At 42.2% G+C, this 20902-nt stretch overlaps 1 protein-coding gene across 2 annotated transcripts; it reads right to left on the reverse strand.

Annotated features, from left to right (window-relative positions):
- Positions 1-32: 32 nt before the first annotated feature.
- Positions 33-19715, reverse strand: ankrd54 (ankyrin repeat domain 54). 2 transcript variants are annotated; one of them, XM_060901674.1, is made up of 8 exons: positions 19125-19715; positions 12419-12466; positions 12227-12325; positions 12028-12099; positions 5559-5606; positions 5313-5437; positions 4333-4440; positions 33-372 (listed from the first exon to the last, which is right to left on the reverse strand). In XM_060901674.1, the coding sequence occupies exons 1-8, from the start codon at positions 19444-19446 to the stop codon at positions 298-300; spliced, it is 897 nt and encodes a 298-aa protein (XP_060757657.1). In that variant the 5' UTR covers positions 19447-19715; the 3' UTR covers positions 33-297. The 2 variants fall into 2 exon arrangements, with proteins under 2 accessions (XP_060757657.1, XP_060757656.1); XM_060901673.1 differs by lacking the exon at positions 33-372 and adding an exon at positions 987-2875.
- Positions 19716-20902: the final 1187 nt, after the last annotated feature.

Here is a 20902-nt window from a genome sequence, read left to right on the forward strand (position 1 = left end):
CTTACATACACAAAGAACCCACTCTGAACACATGCTCGCACAGCACTTTTATTATCGTTGTCTGATACATGTTCATCAAACGAAAAGCTTTACACTGAACAAATCATGATGACATACAGACAAGGCAAATCAAAATATTTAAAAAGATCAATCGTGTGTTTGAAGGCCATTGATTTAGTCATACACTTTGTACAACTTACCAAATGATTAAAATTATACAGTGTGTGTCATGTGTAAATAAATATCTCCGGTACACCCCCCATCCAGTCTTCTGTAAACCTCCATGTCTGATCATCTCTACCTGTCTCCCATATTCTGCATTTGTATACTTAGAGATGTGAAGCTGGCCAGTAAATCAGTCACCTCATCCACCTGTGTGTAGCAGAGAGATAAGCACAGAGTTACAGAAAATCAAGAGGGAAAAAAAAAATCAATCAATCTGCACCAGAGTGCACCAAGATCACCTGTTCTAGCATCTGGCCTTAAAGTGCCATTCCACCATTGGATGTATTCTTTGGCATAAAATATGACAACATGACTAGACAGAGAAATCTTTTAGCTTCAAAATGATATATCAAACAATTTTTTGACAACGACAAGTATATTAATTTTGCGACCAAAGTCACCTACCCTTTTAATTTCCGCGCGGTAGTGAAACGTGATGTCATCAGCAGGTTCCCCTTCTTGTGTACGACGTGGCACAGATCATCAGCAATGGCGGATAGAACGCGATTTCCACTTGTCGATTGCTGTGCCGATATTCACCATCGACCGTCTCCTTTGGGCATCACTTGCTATTTTCCTTCGCTTCTTTTCCGAAGCTGACAATCGCGTTCTATCCGCCATTGCTGATAATCTGTGCCACGTCACACGTGACGTGGTACACAAGAAGGGGAACCTGCCGATGACATCACGTTTCACTACCGTGCGGAAATTAAAAGGGTAGGTGACTTTGGTCGCAAAATTAATATACTTGTCAAAAAATTGTGTTTGATATATCATTTGAAGCTAAAAGATTTCTCTGTCTAGTCATGTCATAAAATATATTGTATTTTATGCCAAAGAATACATCCAATGGTGGAGTGGCACTTTAAAGTGCATATCCTGGACCAAATTCGTTTTTTTTTTATGAAAGTATGTCCCTTTACACACTCATCCAGAAGGGTAATTTTGCACAAGGCCATCTGTCTACAGCAGAAAAAAATAAAACACGTCTAGAAAAATCCCAACGGAGTCTGGAGCCAGATTTCTGACATTATCTGCGGAAGCGCCAGCAGGCTGCGAGAGCTTTGCACGGTTTCAGTGCACAGCCTGTGTAGACCAAGCACTCCCATTTCTCCCTCATTGTCCGGTCTTTTGGAAAACGATGAGTACTAATCCCATCAAGATTGGTGTTGCTACACCCTCCTACGATACATCTGTTAACCATTTTAATAATTACGTGATAACGTTGAAGAAATTTGCAGAAAACCAACAGGTCGTTTTCTCAAACAAACCAGCGCTGACGTAGGATTCAGAGGGAGGCGTCCCGCACGCGACGTCACGAAAATCAATGTTTGCCGGGAAATCCAAATGCCAAGTTTTTTCAGAGGCGGACCAATTCGCCTCAAATGGCTTGATTTCAAGTGAATTTTTCTAGTATTGCGCAAGGTAAAAAATTGCACAAGATGTGACAGACATTTGACCAAGTTTAATATAAAATAGAATTACATTAATCTTGCTCTTGAATTTACCCGTGATATGCACTTTAAAGTGCATATCCTGGACCAATTTCTTTTTTTTTAAATATGAAAAGTATGTCCCTTTACACACTATCCAGAAGGGTCATTTTGCACAAGGCCATCTGTCTACAGCAGAAAAAAAAAAATAAAATGCATCTGGAAAAATCCCAAGGGAGTCTGGAGCCAGATTCGTGACATCACCTGCGGAAGCGCCAGCAGGCTGCGTGAGCTTGCACGGTTTCAGTGCACAGCCTGTGTAGACCAAGTTTAGCAGCTAGCGATTTTGCATTGAAATATGGAATTGTCACCCGAGCACAATGTTACTTCACCTTTGGATGAAGAATATAATGAGACGTCAGAACTGGGGCTTCATCTGTTTGGATTTGATGATGATTCAAGTAGTGGAGACGACGGAGACAACACCGGGGATGTAAAGAATACGGTCGTTTTCTCATAAACAAACCAGCGCTGACGTAGGATTCAGAGGGAGGCCTCCTGCACGTGACGTCATGAAAATCAGTGTTTGCCAGGAAATCCAAATGCCAAGTTTTTTTCAGAGGCGGACCAATTCGCCTCAAATGGCTTGATTTCAACTGAATTTCTGGTATTGCGCAAGATAAAAAAAATTGCGCAAAAATGTGACAGATATTTGACCAAAGTTTAATATAAAATAGGATAATTACATTGATCTTGCTCCTGAATTTACCTGTGATATGCACTTTAAGGTCAGTCAAAATATTAATGTAAATGACTAGTTTGTTAAACTAAAAACATTGAAACAATGGATTGGAAACTGAACTCAGCCACCTCTTCATGGCAATGAGGAAGAAGGTGTCAGCAGAACAGGCTTTGTAGTGCTAGAGTCCGATTCGTGCCCTAATTTTAAGGACTCAGGACTTCACTTGGACTTCAGCACTGATGACTCACACTTGGACTCGTGCATTAACTGCATTAGGACTTGTAAATTGGAGACGAGGACTGAATTTCTTCTTTATTTTTTGTAACATGCCATAATAATATCTACATTAATGTTTGTACTAATTTTGTCACACCTGCACGCCTTGACACGTGCATCAGATAGACTTCTGGGCGTGCTCTGGACAGCACACATGCCAAGCGGACTCTCGCGCATGCGCCCCGTAAACGACTCGCACCTGCACGGGATTAAGGCGCAATCAGCACACCTATATAAAAACTGGAAAAAAAAAAAAAACAAAACCACACACTTTGCAAAGTATCGAGTTGCATTGCTGACATATTAACTGAATTGTCTTGGCCAGGCCTAAGGGTCCCATCTGCATCTCATCATTGCTAAGGAGTGTGCTCCCATCACCCAATCAAGCATCCAGCCAGAGCAGGTCATGATATATTTTTTACCATATTAACATGCCATTGTGTGTTATGCCTGATGTAAAGACTCTCGTCTCTGCGAGCCTACCACACAGATTTAATACTTGTCATTTTTAGGGCATACCTAACAACATGTTTTCTTTCCCTCTCTCTCTTCCCCCCCAATCTGTCCCTCTGAGTTACATGTTGATCCTGGGATTGAGATGCTGGCCTCTTCTGCCCCTCGGACCTGCTTGGTCCATCCTGGTGCCCTGTGTCTGGTCGGAGTTTTATCGCCCCACTCCTGTGAAGGACGGCCCCATGAGGACAGTTGAGGGTTATACCTGTTAAAACTGTTAATATTATAGTCAGGCTGTCTGTTGTTGCCCAAATGAGGATGGGTTCCCTTTTGAGTCTGGTTCCTCTCGAGGTTTCTTCCTCATGTCGTCTGAGGGAGTTTTTCCTTGCCACCATCGCCACAGGCTTGCTCATTGGGGATAGATTAGGGATAAAATTAGCTCATGTTTTAAGTCGTTCAAATTCTGTAAAGCTGCTTTGCAACAATGTTTATTGTTAAAAGCGCTGTACAAATAAACTTGAAACTTGATATTACCGAGCCTTATTTCCTTGTTTGGTTTCCTGATCTCCTGTTTCTCGTCTTTGATTCTGCAGTCTACGATCAACCGTGTGTGTCTCGTTCGACCTACTGCCTGTTTCGCCTGCCGTTCTGGATTGTTTACCTGTCTTCATTTGTATTAACAAACAAACCTTCTGCACTTACAGCCGTCTCCCAACCATCTCTGACAGAATAGTTCACACTCCCTGTCAAAGCGAATGCACATTCACCTGTTCATACGTCATATTCAGGAACAAACTAATGTTAATGACGTTAAAACAGCCACCGTCAAAACAGAGCAGTTGGAGTCTTGTTCTCAGACTCGAGTCAGATCAATAGTGGACTTGACTCAATTTTTTTTTAAACGACTCGGACTTGAACACTGGGGACTTGAGGTTTTGTGACTCGACTACAACACTGCAGCAGAACTCTATGCAGGATTAATATGAAAAATTCAATGCTTTAAAATCTTTCCTCTCTCCTGTGATACGTGTGATGGACTAAAGAAGATATTACGAAGTGTGGACATGATCTGACAATTGCAAGGCTCCAAACTTCTTCAAATATCTTTTTTGACTTTTAATCCTTGAAGGCATGACAGAAAAACTGTTCCCACTATTTCAGTGAAGTGTGTGCACACGTCTAAACTCCAGCAGTGGTTATTACCTGTTCTTTAGTGCGGGTGTGCTGTAGTTGGGTAGAAATATGCTCGAGCCTCTCTCGTTCCTCATTGTGTCCCATCACATTCAGGTATTCACGCAGCATCTGAATGATCTACAAGCAACATGGTGTTTCAGTAAAAATTAAGAGGGATGTTAGTCTCCTAACCAAAAACAAATGGATGAATTATAGTTTAAACCATTCTAAATGACTTTTGATGTCTTTTAATTAAGCTTTCATAGAATTCAAGTTTCATATAAAATTGAACTCCAAATATCACCACCTCATCATGGGTGATTATACATATATGTGTCTATGCTAGCTCTGTGGTTAAGGTTCTGTGTTAATGATGATTGTAGGTTCAAATCCCAACCCTATAAGAAAAACTACTGTTGGACTATTTATTAAAACATACAGTAAATGCACTTTTTAGACGCTATACTACCTGTTAACCCATATTGCGGAAATTACAGCTGCTTGGGCATGAAATCTGCCATTATGCCTCTGCCCTATTTAATGCCCTGAAAGCCATTCTGGTGCTGTGCAGCAATTTATCAGCAGTTATAGAAATAATCAAACCTGCCTGTCTGGCACAATCATGCCATGGTCAAAATAACCAAGATCATATTCCCCCCCATTCTGATGGCTGATGTGAACATTATCCCAAAGATGCTGGCCAGATCTGCATGATTTTATACACTGCACTGTTGCCACATGACTGGCTGATTAGAGAACTGAATGCATGCTGTACAGATGGTTCTAACAAAAGTGCTCAGTGAGTGTATATCACCTTAAACTAGCTAGACCAGATTTTTTAAAATCATTTACTTTTCTTGTAAACGGTTACATAACTATTTAAAACTAAATGCCAGAGAGCAGTAGGATTACTCGAGTGAAAAACTGGACTAGCAGGGCCCAGTTCAGGTGCAGCACGACTAATAACGTGATCTCTGAAGCAGTGCTTCAGCTTATTAAGACTTAATGACCTGAGTAACTTCTCCTCGTAAGGTTTCCAAGCTACGGGACTCTCCCTCCTGTAATATGTTGAGTTTCGAGCGGGCAAGATGTAGAGGGGTTCTTCCTGCACGGTCCAACGCATCTACACGAGCACCTAAAAATACACTTGTAATGTTAGGACATCCACAGACCATGTGTGTGTTAATTACGGAGGAAAATAGCTTGAGTTGAGGTACATGAGGTTTAACTTGCACCTTCACGATTATATATCTTACCTCCTCTCAGTAAGGTAGTGATGACAGGCACATGGTTGGTACAGGCAGCTGTAGAGACAATTTAAACCATAATACATTTATCATATCCTTTATTTAACCAGGTAAAGTCTCACCAAGATCAAAATCTCTATCAAAAGTGACATGGCAAAGAGCAGCAAACAATAACAATACAAATACAGCAGTCACACACTACAAATAAGTGAACATACTGTAATATCCAGGTCCTATGTAATAAAAGCTCATGGACAAAATGTACAATTTCAAAATAATTCCAGGACAAATTTAGGTGCAATCACTGGCCAAGAGCACAATTTTCTCAGCCCTTAAAAATCAACTTAAAAATTCCCCCATAGTAACCACCTCTGTCAATTTCAGTTCCATCTATTCATTATTCCAGGAAAATTGCACACATTACATTAACGGATTACAGGGTTCATACAAGCACCTTAAAAAGAGCCTCCAGAGGATTGCTTCTCAAACTTATTTTATGTAAAAAGCAGTCGCAGATTTCAAAAAGCAAACTTTCATTTCCGGAGACAAACAGTGTTTGAGAAAAATGAATTCTCTTTAAAATGCCAGATGGGCTTGACATATGCGATGATGTCATGTAGCGGTCGATTGGAGCAACTCAGTTGTTTATATTCTCTGCTTACATCGCAGTTTTGATAGTTTTACAAGTATTTTATCGAATTTATCAGTTTTTAAATAAGTATGCCTCATTGTGTAGCTGTAGCATATAAATGCTACAATGATAAAAAGGAAGCACAAGCTGGAACTAGACTGCATTTCCGCAGAGAAAATGCAAAGTGTGCTTTCTCAGGTGTGGCAAAGCGTCACCAACAGAAACTGGATTAGACATGAGCCCTCGTGCTGCAAAATCTTTTTGACATGCTCTACGTACAGTGCGTAGTAAAGTGTGGGAGACAAAACGCGTGTAGTGCGTGCTTGCATGCTCTAAAACCTCTGTTAAAAATGGCTCAACTCGCAGCACAAAGGGTCATGTCGCACTCTAAAATCTTTTTTTTTTTTTTTTTACATGGTGCTGGGTAGATTAGCATGGTTTAAAACAGATTTTAGAGTGCGAGGCACACAGCATGACGACACCAAGTTTTTCTCCCGAAACGCCATTCATTTCAATGCGGTTTAAAAAAAAAAAAAAAAAGAAGCCACACGGTCTCTGTTAATCTACCTAGCACCGTCCAGATCATGTTTTTTTTTTTATATATATATATATATATATATATATATATATATATATATATATATATATATATATATATATATATATATATATATATTTTTTTTTTTTTTTAGAGCACAAAGCGTCATGTCGTGCTGCGAGTTGAGCCATTTTAAATTAAGATTTTAGAGCACACAGGCACACACTTTGCCACACACTGTATGTAGATCATGTAAAAAAAAAAAGATTTTGCAGCACGAGGGCTCATGTCTGATCCAGTTTCTGTCGGTGACATTTTGCCACAGCTGAGCAAGCACACTTTGCATTTTCTCTGCAGAAATGCAGTCTAGTTCCAGTTTGTGCTTTTTTAATCATCGTTGTGGTATTTATATGCTACACAATGAGGCATACTTATTTAAAATAAATTCGGTAAAATACTTGTAAAACTGGCAAAACTACGTTGTAAACAGAGAATTATAACCAGCAGAGTTGCTCCAAGCAACCACTACATGCTGTCATCGCATACGTCACACCCATCTGGCATTTTAAAGAAAATTCATTTTTCTCAAACACTATTTGGTCTCTGAAAATGAAAAGTCTGATTTTTCAAATCTGGGACTACTTTTACATAAAATAAGTTTGAGAATAAATCCGCTGGAGGATCCCTTCAAATTAAAACTTGAAGGACTTCAGTCTTCTTTCTTTCCTACCCAAGAGAACAGACCATCAAATTGTGGTGGAGGTTGTTGTACGTGTTTGGTTTGAGTAGATTCAAGTCTAGATCAACAGCTCACTTGTCTGAATTCCCCCCCCCTCCCTTTTTTTTTTGGGGGGGGGGGGGGGGGGGGGAGGGATGGGATCCCCACAATTCATATACATGTTTAAATTATTTAACATTTATGGTCTTTAATTAAATAAGCACATTCAGGCTGCTTATATGAACTTTGAGGATGTAAAATTACTTGCAACTGAATTCAAAATGAAAGTCAGAAAATACAAGTCTACAGCCTCATGGTTGTAAATAATAAATTACATTTTCGCTGTTGTTTAATCCCTGTTTTGGCAGCCATCTGTGGTGCGAGGGAGGGGCTTGAGGGCGCTGTAGCTACCCCTAGGATAACCATAGCACCCGCTTAGCGCCCCCAACAAATTTCTGTGGTTTATTTAGAATTTATAATTTTTAAAGTGTGTGAATACTATCATCATTTATAGTTTAAAAAATGCATACATTAATAAAACAAACTGATTATTTTTAGACTGAAAAAATAAAATAAATAAACAGCCAACCCAGGTGATCTGATAAAGTCAATGGGCACAGCACAACATTGAACTTTTGACCTTACCTTCACATCCTGTTAGCCAAAGGGCAATTTTTTTTGCAAATTAGCATTAGCAATATCATAATGGATCACATTTTTTTTTTAAAACTTCATAAACAGTCACGTGTGGAGACTCAATCAACAGATGCATTGTTTTGTTATGAAGATAAACGGTAAGTGCTTTTTCCCCCCTTCTGTCGCCGATTATAAATGTAATGCATTTGGTGGCTGAGGCACAAATACTGACTCCTTGACTACGTTCAGACTGCACCCTGAAACGACCCATATCCAATTTTTTTGCCCATATGCGACCTGGATCCGATTTGTTATTGACAATCTGAACGACACAGATCCGATTTTTTCACATGCGACCCAGGCCGCTTGGATATGTGGTCCTAAATCCGATGCATATCCGTTATTTTCACATGCGACTGCAGTCTGACCGGACAGGTCACATTCATGCGACCTACACGTCATCAACAAGAGACAAACGTCACTATTCTGCGTTGGCTAATCCCGCCTCTTTGGTGGAAAACAACAACATTTGTACAGTTTTCAGAATTTAAATAGACTTTTATAGAATTGATCAAGCTAATGGTGGATTTGGTAGGGACCTGGATGTTGATCTGTTAGCCTGATTAAATAAAACAGTTTCTATAACCGATTTATAACTTAAATCATCCGGTATTACAAGATAATAAGATTGTTCTGGAAATTTCCAGTAATTTGACACCTTCGGTCTCATTAGTCTGCTGCCCACATTAATCAGATTATTGTGTGAGTTCCGCCACAAAAACCACATCGCCAGGTCTCGCCTCATCTCCATCGCAAACTGCACTGGTGTTTATGCACCTTGAGCCAGCGCTGAGAGAAGTTGCAGAATTCAGCTGGCTATAAACAATCTAAATAAATATTTATAAAATATCCCAAATGACTGCCTACTGAAGCTCGAGTGCACTATATAGAGTTTAAAAATCCATTACTTCCTAGTAACATGTAGTGCACTTATATAGAAATTAGAGAGACATTTAGGAGTCAACCCTCGTTACCAGGCTACACGTTTTCATTTCAGTTCAGAAACAAAAACACACACGAGACCTCACACTTTAACCAGATAATTAAACAAACAAACAAAAAATCATTAAACATGAAGAGTGCGCTTTTTTTTTGTTTACGTATTATGTAGATGTGCTTATTACGTGTCAATTTGCGCATGCGGGACACTTTTGGGTCGTTTTCCGTTCATATTGGAGATCGCATACAAGTCTCATATAATTGGTAATGTGAACGGCCTAACAAAAAAATCGGATTTCACAACAAATCGGATATGGGTCGTTTCAGGTTGCAGTCTGAACGTAGTGCTTATAGTTCTCTCTATGTGATGCTCGTTCATATAACGTTATGTCTATGGAACGGAATACTGCTGACTCATTAGTGGAGGTGTTGGTAAACGGCAGCACAAGTTTGCGATCTTGGAATCTGAGGCAAAAAACGTGCACAAGCCTGCATGTCTGTTGCTTGCTGCTTGTGTGCAAGCTCTGGCTGTGGTTTAATTGTGTGAAATTTTATATCCAGAAGCGTGCTTACGTAAGCTGGCTTGTGAACCTTACATCTATATCCCATGGGCTGAATATCTTGCCTTATGTAACACAGAATGGCATTGTTGCAGAGTGGGTACTGCATGTGTGCGTGCGCGCGCATGCTGGCGGTGTTACAATAGAAATCAGAACGACGCTCAGAGCTCAGACCTCCACCAAGGCCAAATGCTGCAAATGTTCGTGAAAGTGAAACTAAATTCATTGAGCCACTCTGTGAGTGGGATCTGCTCCAAAGTCGAATGGGTTCTTTCTCGGCCCTTTTCACCAAGTTTTATGAAATTCAGGCTTGTAGTTTTCCCCTAATCCAAACAAACAATGAAGTAATTCAACTGTGGTGGCATATTTAATGGGTAACCGTAAATTTCAGAGCACGCTCACTGAAAAAGTCAAGCAACCCCATAGCACCAGCAAAAGAAAGTCTCTAGCATCGCTGTTTTCAGCCTGTTTTCGTCCAAATTTTTTTTTTTTGCCAAAAATGTTTCGTGGACGAAATTCCAGTCCATTCTTAATATAGTTAACCGATAAACTATATTAATGAACTCAGCATTCCCCATTCTCCATGACAGAAAACTCAGACACAGCAAAGTGCATGTTTCAAGCAGAAAAATCTAGTCAAGCGCACTGACTAAAATATTACTAATGTGTGATAAGGAAGGGTGGGGTCTGCAGCGGGGCTCAGATCTGTTACAGATCTTGTACAGATCATCTGTACAAGCAAGTGCTGGCATATTTGAGTGATGACTCATACCAGCATACACCAATGTTATGCCACACTCACAACCTGCCATAAGTGTTTTGGACACACACGGGTCGCAGGGTTTGGTAGCTCGCAGCCGTGCTGCAGGGTTGCGGTGAACCTGGGTGAAAGTTTGGAGGAGGAGTCTGGGCAAAGTACAAGTTGCACACCTGACTTCCTCGAGGTGTGGGAAAAATTGCGCTGTTAGCCCGTAGAAAGCGTGTCTGATGGACGTGATCAGTGCGAGTTCAGTGCGTGTGACTTGCATTTTACCAGTTTTCTGCACTAGAAGTACAGGCTGCACTTGTGAAGCGTGTGTGACGCACATGATTAGCACATGACGATCACTCATAACTTGCGTGTGACGCAAGCCAGGAGTGGATATAAAACCAGCGTGTCTGCAGCATTCTGTATCTGTCTTTCGACTGAAGAACATTGGATATTTTGTGGGAAAATTTTGAAAATTCTCAGTTTAAAAAATTTAGAAAATGGGACCCAAGAAGACGTGAGCAAAAGTGAAGTAACCCAGCCTGAAACAGCAGAGGGGGAGGAGGAGGAAGAATCTGATGATGGTAGCAGCACCGACAGGTCCTGCACGGGCAGGGAGAAGTATGCCTTCAAGCCGGCACAAGGTGCAGCACCCCGCCAGAAGCATTTTCACAGGTAAATACTAATTAAACCTCTTGCACTATAATACACATGCTTTAAACATTCATTTCAGTATCTGTATGCTTATGTAATTTATATTATATACTGATTTTCATGTACGTTTCAGCTAACGACGCCCAGAAGTGAGGACACTGCAGTCCCATCATCGCTGTCAGGCCATTGCGCCATGCTCAGTGATAAGGACACGGACATCCCAACACCCTGTTCCACCAATCAGCAGGAGTAGGACAGCAGCTCGGAGTCAGAGTGTTTCAGTGCTCAAACTGTTGGGCTATTTAGTTGGGATTTTTTTACAATGTGATAAAATGCATTATTCCCTTATACTCATGTTATATTACTTGATGTTTGCATGATAAATTAACATGTACTCAAATAAAAACAGCAAATGAGGTGGTCGTCTTCCCTTCTACAATGCTACACGATCAGTTCCTTGGTTCCTCCCCAATATACTGTATATACCCAGAGTCTTGACCCTCGGGTTGCGTGCGCTGCGTGCACACCACACATACGAGTAGAAAGAGAGATGTACTTCTGTCTTGGGGGCCGCACAAATAGCAAGTGTGGAATACTTGTGTAGTACTTCTGAGGCACGTCACTTGTACAATGACCGTGCGTCACTCGTGCGTCTTGCGGTCATCGCAAAAAGCCCCTACTAGCCGTGCTGCTGACGTGGTTCAGGCATACAAAAGGAGTACCGGTCCCGTACGTAGTGTATGCATTCTTGATTTTTCGCAAGACCTGTAGAATTTGCATGGACAGGAACAAAAGTCTCCATGGCCAGTCTGCAACCTTCTACGGCACTGAACACACGCAAGTCTCAAGCACGGTTTTGCCAATTTTTTTTTAATTTTAGTAGCACGTACAGCGGGTTGTGAGTGAGCCTTTAAAATGCAGAGCTCCTATACAGAATTTGTAAAAAGTTTTGCAGATCTGAATACCCAAGATTATCATGATGGGACTTCCTTACCAAGATGAAGAGGAGTATTCCCAAGGCTGTCTCGCTGGTTTGGATTGGCGCCATGGCTTAGCAACAGCTGAACTGTATCGATGCAATGAGCAGAGCAGGAAAAAGCAAAATGACAAAGGAATAGCAACAATATCGTAGTGAAAGCTGTAATGAGAGCAGAATTTAACCTCCGAGTATTTGAAGACCATCAGTGGCTTACCAATACTGTCATTGCCATTGCAGGAGGAGAAATGTAAAGCAGTTCTTCCCTTGTCATCTGCAGCACAGGGGTCAACGCCATCCTGCAATAACCTCCGAACTAGAAAGAAACCCCCCCAAGTCAAAACGTGCTTCATATTTTTAAAATATGATCATATTGATAAAGGAAATCCGTATAGTCTGCACTTCCTACCAGTGTCAATGTCGTTGCCATTGGCTGCTTCTCTGAGCCTCTTCACAGCTGAAAGGAGAGCAGAGGGGGTTAAAGCATATACGCAGAGCCATGGCCTCACTTTCGTTTATAAATGCCTTGAGACCTCAAGAATGGTGCAGGAATAGTTAAGCGTTAACAATAAATCTAATATAGTAATTTTTACAATTAAAGTGATTTATATAGGTAGCGGTCTGAGTGAATGACCTTGACGTCCGTAACGTCACAGCAGGAAGTCTATCCGTCTCATCGCCATTTCCACTATACTAAAACACAGAGCTGACTGCAACTCCGATCCTCCATTTTGAGCTAATTTATCACCATGCCATGTAGAAAAAAAAAAAAAAAGTGTTGCTGCATCCGCCAGCAACACGACAGAAGGTGGATTTACGTTGCATTCATGGTCCAAGAAATGTTCAAACTGCAAAGATTTGGACGCGTTTTGCGAGAAGTTCATGGGCACATTGGGCGCCTACGAAGTGGTCTCTCCTCTGCTCTGTACATTTTACTGAAGACTCGTACGAGACCTCTGATCTGTTGGAGTGTTGACTATAAGCCTGTATTGAAAGAGGGTGCAGTACCAACAATTAAAGGAAAACTACAAGAAAAGGAAAAAAGTATTTATTTTATTTATAAAGTAAAAAAGTTCAGTTGCACCAGTCCTCCCGGAGTGAGCAGAGGGTTGCTGCTAAAACCCGGGATCTAATGGGACGTGAAATATCGCTCAGGCAGTGACCTCCCTGAAGTTGTTGCTAAAACCGGTGACATCCCGTTCCGTCCCAGGTTTTAGTAATCGCCCGAGTCGTGTAGTAATGGTGGAGTACCCCGTATGGACAAAATAGAGAATGAGTGGACCAGCCGTCTTATTTCTAAACTGGATATGCTTGCCTCAGCAGCAATATCTCACCCTTACATGGAAGAAGCGAATGAATGGAGAACTGAACGAACAACTGAAAGTCAGATTGTTTCAAATTAATCGGCCACAAGATCAGCCTTCAAGAAGCAAGAACAGACAGATAAGCTCCGACTCTCATTTGGATACAGAACACGTTGTTTACCTGCATTTAGATTAATACATGTCACTTGTATTGTGTGTAAGTTACCGGTATAAGATTATTTAATTTGTTTCAGAATGTTATCGTCTGAGTTCATCTGATTAATGAGCCTTTTACGTTTTATCAGTGAAAATGCATGCACGCACGTTGCAGAAGTTATAACACCTATCCTGTTTTAATGAGAGTCAACCCACAATCAATGAAGTCAAATCAGTCTTAGCTGAGCAAGTCGGTAACGGAATTTCTTACTTTCACCACATAATACGTATTAGGATAACATGGTCCAAAATGGGTGGCACGGTGGTGCAGCGGTTAGCACTGTCGCCTCACAGCAAGAAGTTTCTGGGTTCGAGCCCCATGGCCGGCGAGGGCCTTTCTGTGTGGAGTTTGCATGTTCTCCCCGTGTCCGCGTGGGTTTCCTCCGGGTGCTCCGATTTCCCCCACAGTCCAAAGACATGCAGGTTAGGTTAACTGGTGACTCTAAATTGACCGTAGGTGTGAATGGTTGTCTGTGTCTATGTGTCAGCCCTGTGATGACCTGGCGACTTGTCCAGGGTGTACCCCGCCTTTCGCCCGTAGTCAGCTGGGATAGGCTCCAGCTCGCCTGCGACCCTGTAGAACAGGATAAAGCGGATAGAGATAATGAGATGAGATAATGAGACTAAAGATGCTACGAAGTTTGGTCTAAAACTATTCAAAGAGAAGGTGGAATTGTGATTTATTTTAATGATTTCAAAACAAAAAGTATTTTATGTGACGCGGCGTAGATAAGTGACACAAGCCTGTGCCGCGCCGCTATTACATTTGCATGGCGCTTTGGAAGTTTGAAATAAATTATTTTTTTAATACAATTAAAAAAATAATAATCTGTGTATTTATACTAAAACAATGATACGCCTCAGGCTCAGTGAATATCAGTGAATAATGACCTTGACTTCGTCTCGGTTATTGTTTACCAATATTCACTTCACCTTTAGTGAATAATTGCTAATTAGTAAAGTTTTGGGTCACCACGAGCCATTACAAAAGCTTCTTAGCATAATTTTTTAAAAGTCTCTGGAGCTGTACTGGAGGGATGAACATCATTCTTACAAAAGATATTCCTTCAGTTAGTGCTTGGATGATGATGATGGTATTGAACAGCACTGTCCAACATGTTTAACTAAAATCTCCCATAGATGTTCATCTGGGTTGAGATCTGGTGACTGAAGGCCAAAGAATGATTTATATTGTTCTTGTAATGCATCTAACCATCCAATGACTCTTCATGCCGTTTGAATAGGATTGGGTCATCCTGGAAGATAACGTGTATGAGGATAGAGATGTTTCATTGGAGGATAAAGTTGATCAGTCAGGATAATTTTTTAGTGATGTTCCCCACTACACTACACATGTGAGTGTGAATGGTTGTCTGTGTCTATGTGTCAGCCCTGTGATGACCTGGCGACTTGTCCAGGGTGTACCCCGCCTTTCGCCCGTAGTCAGCTGGGATAGGCTCCAGATTGCCTGCGACCCTGTAGAACAGGATAAAGCGGCTAGAGATAATGAGATGGTCCAAAATGGGCCTCATTACCTAATGAGATCAAACTGTTAGCAAGTTAGAGGTTTTTAGCTTTCTCCTGAAATGTTTTCTTTTATTTTGTCTTCCTCAGGGTAGTAAAAAACTCGCTTTCACTGTGAACACTGTCATTATCGCTATCCATCATGTAAAATTAATGCTACTCTCCTGAGAAATAATATTTTTTTCTTTACCAAATTCTAATAGAAAACGAGAGCGCCCGAAAGGGAAAACCGAGCTGAACCGCCATTTTGAATCCTCATTCACAGCTGTAATGCAAATTGCTTCCTCCTCGGTATACAAGTGCACTTCCATGGTAGGGGAAGAAGAAAAAAAATACTACATTTTGCCGCCTATGTAGTTCCCTATTTATACAAATAGGAGTCAATCAGGATTCAGCCATGTTTTTGCTGGACTTTAGCAAGTTAGAGGTTTTTAGCTTTCTCCTGAAATGTTTTATTTTATTTCTTCTTCCGCAGGGTAGTAAAACTCGCTTTCGCTGTGAACAGTCGTTATAGCTATCCATGCTGTAAAATTAACGTTATTATGCTGAGAAATGCTGGCAAAAATTAAATTTTTGGTAAAAATCTTAAAAAAAATTAAAATAAATGTTGCCAAAAATTGCTACCATGTTTGTTGTTGTGAACGAGCGAGTCGCCAGAGGTCCGTACCGCAGGATATGGACCCGCTCGCCAGCCAATCAGAGCGCAGGATTTGATGGAAACCGCACTGCGAAAAAAAATTTTTAATTCCCATTTATGCAGCATACAAGAGTCAAGGATGGAGATACTGTCCACTCAAATTTATTTAAAAATAAAAAGGTTCTGTGTTCTGGACATTGAGATCGTGGAGGAGTACAAATACCTGGGTGTTCACCTCAACAACAAACTGGACTGGACTAACAACACAGATGTCCTGTACAAGAAGGGCCAAAGTCGTCTCCACCTCTTGAGAAGACTGAGGTCTTTTGGTGTGTGCAGGACACTGCTTAGGACTTTTTATGACTCTGTGGTAGCATCAGTGATTTTCTACGCTGTGGTTTGCTGGGGCTGTGGAAGTTCAGAGAGGGACAGGAAGAAACTTAAACTGGTCAGAAGGGCTGGCTCAGTCTTGGACTGTCTTCTGGACTCCATTGAGGAGGTGGGTGAGAGGAGGATGTTAACCAAGCTGACCTCAATCATGGATAACCCCTCTCACCCCCTACATGAGGCTGTGGGGGCTTTAAGCAGCTCGTTTAGTAGTAGACTGCTACACCCACGGTGCAAGTAGGAGAGATACTGCAGGTCATTCATACCTACTGCTGTCAGACTGTATAACACCCACAACTTGTAATGTAGCATCAATAACCTGTTTGTCATTATATTTGCACTACTTCACCACTACTACCTCTGCCATCTCTCATCGATGTAATTATGTGCAATAATATAGGCCTTAGACTATTTTTATGCATACTTGTATATGAGTCTACCGGGGTGGCACGGTGGTGTAGTGGTTAGCGCTGTCGCCTCACAGCAAGAAGGTCCGGGTTCGAGCCCCGGGGCTGGCGAGGGCCTTTCTGTGCGGAGTTTGCATGTTCTCCCCGTGTCCGCGTGGGTTTCCTCCGGGTGCTCCGGTTTCCCCCACAGTCCAAAGACATGCAGGTTAGGTTAACTGGTGACTCTAATGCCGCTTTTCCACTACCAATGCGGCTGAGTTGGGCTGTTGGAGTTGCATTTTGACTACAACCGCGCTGAACCGTGCTGGCTGGAAGTGGGTGGACACATTGGGTGGAGTTAGCAAAAGTGGGTGGACGTCACATGATGTCGTTAGGTGGCGCAAACAGTGACATCAGTGACCTTTTAAGCGGTAGTCTCACGACCCGGATAGTAAACAATAAACATGGAGGACATGGAGTCGTTAGTGTAGCTGGTCTTGGTGCTGTGGCTTGTTGTCACCGACAGCAGATACTGGCAAGAGCGTATAGATGAGGCGAGGCGCATAAGGCTTCAGAAACTCTTGTAATTCGTAATTATTATTCTTCCGGGTTTACGGTGTTTACAGATCCCAGCGTGCTCGCGGGGCATGTGTGGGCATGTGAGGTCACTCCTCCTCACCAATCAGTGCACAGGGGAGTGTCTCCTCATGCCCCTAGCCCCACTCGGCTCGGTTTGGCTTGCTTCAGCCCTACTCCAAAACCATGCGAGTTTTGGGTGCTGAGTAGGGCTGAAGCGAGCTGAGTCGTGCTGCTCTGAGGTAGTCGAAACGCGAGCCGTGTCGGGCTGAAGTGAGCTGAAAAAGGGTAGTGGAAAAGGGCCATATTGACCGTAGGTGTGAATGTGAGTGTGAATGGTTGTCTGTGTCTATGTGTCAGCCCTGTGATGACCTGGCGACTTGTCCAGGGTGTACCCCGCCTTTCACCCGTAGTCAGCTGGGATAGGCTCCAGCTTGCCTGCAACCCTGTAGAAGGATAAAGCGGCTGGAGATGATGAGATGAGTCTACCTGTAATGTGCAATTTTTCCGAGCCTCTCAATAAGGCAATTTTTTCTTTTCTATACTTTTTCACGGTAGATGATGCAAATAGCCCTCTGTATTTAATCCCTCATATGTCTAATTTGTATTTCAGTTTTATTTGTTATCTGTTTGACTTTTTCTTGCTACTGTAACACTTGAATTTCCCCGATGTGGGATGAATAAAGTGAATCTAATCTAATCTAATCTATCTGCTTTAAAGGAAATGATAATGGGAGTACGGTGCTGGAGATACACATCAGTGGTTTTGCCTAAATCAGCAGCATACCTGTCAACCCTCCCGTTTTTCCCAGGAAATCCCTTATTTTGACTTATTTCCCGCTGTCTTCCCGTTTTTTTATTTTCCCGAAAATATCCCGTATTTTCACAATATAAAAAAAGTCGGTAGGTCCAGAATTCATGACGCACCTCTAACAGGAGTTTACAGCAGGAAGTCGGGCCATGAATTCACGTCCCCGCCCTCTCAGGCATCAGTAATTACAGAACTACATCTGGAGGCGAGGCTGAGCAAGTGATTAGGTCCAGTGTTGCCAGATTGGGCGGTTTCCCACCCAAGTTGGGCGGTTTCAAGTGCATTTTGGCGGGTTTTGAACATATTTTGGGCTGGAAAACGTCAGCAGTATCTGGCAACACTGATTAGGTCTGAGGTGAAGATGGCGATGCTAATAGCTAAGAAAAACATTAGCCTCTCTTTCTTTGATGATTTCAACAAGTGCGTGGCTGGAATGTTCCCAGACTCTTCCATCGCAAAGAAATTTTCCATGGGGAAAACGAAAGCCTCCCAAATAATCAAAGGTAAGCTACACATGTTTACATTAAGTATGTCCTGGCTAAGACCTCATAAATAGCCTAGTGTAAACTAATTGGTGTATTAACTGTTTTATCCACTCATTGTCTATTTTATTTTCTATCTGAAACTTACCCATTTTAAAGCACTCTTGGTTTAATATCTTATATATTGCTCTCTATTACATCTAGTTTTTCTTTATTACATCTCTCTCTAGTGTTCCGAGGCCATGACTATGGTAAAACCATAATAAATTGCAATGGAATTTAATTTATTGACTGGTTATATAATGACTCTTCTTATTTTAACATAAGATACGTATTTTAGCCCTTAATCTGGGAAATAACTGGCACCACTGAAAGCAAATAAAAATAAAAATGTATAGTTTATTCACAAATGCACTCTATAAACCATAAGCATATTGAGTTTGGGTCTTGGCTATCACCAACATGCACCAGAGTACAGGAAATCACAAATACTAGATAGAAAATTGCCCCCCATTCAACTACACACCCACTTTTGGTGAAGGGTATGACTTTCCGAAATTTTCCCTTATTTTGAGTTAAAAATCTGGGAAATATCCCTTTTTTTCAAACCTCAAAGTTGACAGGTATGATCAGCAGGATTGCATATAATGGCAGGACATTCCAGTTCAAACAGCAATCACAAACCATTACACAGTGTGAACAGAAGATACTGCATCAAAACAAACAGTACTGTAACCCAGCTCAGCCGCTTCTGACAAAGTAGCTCATTACAGTACCCGACCCAGACCCTACCGTAAAGGTCTCTGCCTACAGGTCCCAGGTTTCTCCGGACTCTCCCAAGTCTCCTGGCTTTGCTGACGGTTATTTTGCCTCCAGCCGGGTCGGCCTGAAGTAACGCGCCTGGACTCCATAAAGTGTGCAGGTAGCGGATGCTTTTCTCCGCCGACTGGCTGCCTCGGTGGAGCTTCAGGGTGCTCAAGGTGTCAATCCCCGAGAAACCAAACGAAGAAGCAGCCCCATCCTCCCTTTTTTCCCCCTTTACTTCTTTCAGCGGCGAGTTTCTCACCGTGTATTCGCCTTCACAACTCGACCGCTCGTCGTCGGAGCCCTCCATACTCACCGAGTCATTTAACGCATACAAGTTTGTTTCCCTGCATTACGCAAACTAACATTAGCATATGTACACACAGTCTATTAGCTCGGTAGTGGAGCTTAAAAACAAAAACTACTCCAGTGCCTTCTGCTTAACAGCTACATTACTTGTTCCGGTTGTCAACAGAGAAACAAAACCGCCACATCCCCACTATGGCTCAAAATAGACAGCCTATATTAATCAGCCGCTCGTTAAAGCTACAGAGCCAAAATGTCGTCTGTTTCGTGTTAGCGCTTCACTCTAATAAGACCCGCCCTGATTGCTCAAGCGTTGAGTCAGCACAGCCAATCAAATTGGCCGTTGGTGTTACTTTAGCCAATCACAATGTTTGTAGTCTTCAAGGAAGAGCTACAAGTTCAGTCAACTACCAACTTTGTTAGAAAGCACAACTTTATTCATTACACACTTGTGAAATTCCTCTCTGCATTTAACCCATCTGAAGCAGTGAACACACACATACCCAGAGCAGTGGGCAGACATGCTAAGAGTGCCCGGGGAGCAGGTTGGGAGTTAGGTGCCTCACTCAAGAGCACCTCAGGCCAAGGCCGTCCCATATTAACCTAACTGCATGTCTTTGGACTGTGAGGGAAACCGGAGCACCGGGAGGAAACCCACACAGAAACAGGGAGAACATAGCCTAGTAAACTAGACCCACCCGTCTAGCGGCCAAAAATATTTTTGCCTATGAGTGGGTCTAGTCTTGCACCATATCAACAACACACCCCGGGCATCAAATCGTGCCCGCCAATCACAACGCAAGGTTTTTGTTTGGATTCTTTGGACGGGCTTTTGCAGGAGTGACGACAAGGCTGCGCGACGCTGGAGAAAGCACAACAGGAAAGATGGCTACGGCTAGTGAACAGCGCGCGTTTGACTCCGCTTTGGAATCAGTTTTAGAAGAATTAGACTTGGAGTTTTCGTTGAAACATGAGCAGGAAGAGGCTCTCCACTCATTCCTTTTCAAGAAGGACGTTTTCGCTGTTTTGCCGACCGGCTATGGCAAAAGTCTGATCTACCAGCTGGCTCCGCTCGTAGCCAAAAGGATGGGGCTAGTTTGTGCAGCACGAAGAATTAATAAACAGCTTTGAAACATTACTTTTTGATTGTTTCTTATTTTCCCGTTATTTTAAATTTAAGGGAAATTATTTCACCAAACACCTCATCTCATCATCTCTAGCCGCTTTATCCTTCTACAGCAGGGGTGTCAAACCTGATCCATAAAGGGCCATGTGGCTGCAGGTTTTCATTCCAGCCATGCAGCAGCACCCTGATTTGGCTTATTCAATCAACTGACACACCCACCCTTTAATCAAGGGTGGGTGTGGCTGCAAGTATTTGACTGTGTGAAGACAGTTCAGTTGATTGAATGAGCCAAGTCAGGTGTGCTGCTGCATGGCTGGAATGAAAACCTGCAGCC

Source organism: Neoarius graeffei, chromosome 20 (genome assembly GCF_027579695.1).
Source record: "Neoarius graeffei isolate fNeoGra1 chromosome 20, fNeoGra1.pri, whole genome shotgun sequence".
NCBI lineage: Eukaryota > Metazoa > Chordata > Actinopteri > Siluriformes > Ariidae > Neoarius > Neoarius graeffei.

What these genes read in the sequence shown, in the direction of transcription:
- ankrd54 (XM_060901673.1), bottom strand. Translation starts at nt 19,446, where the DNA reads ATGGAGGGCTCCGACGACGAGCGGTCGAGTTGTGAAGGCGAATACACG. An exon ending in CACTACCTTACTGAGAGGAG is followed by an intron (nt 5,438 to 5,558) that starts GTAAGATATATA and finishes GTGTATTTTTAG; the next exon opens with GTGCTCGTGTAGATGCGTTG. An exon ending in ACACCCGCACTAAAGAACAG is followed by an intron (nt 2,876 to 4,332) that starts GTAATAACCACT and finishes AATCCCGTGCAG; the next exon opens with GTGCGAGTCGTTTACGGGGC.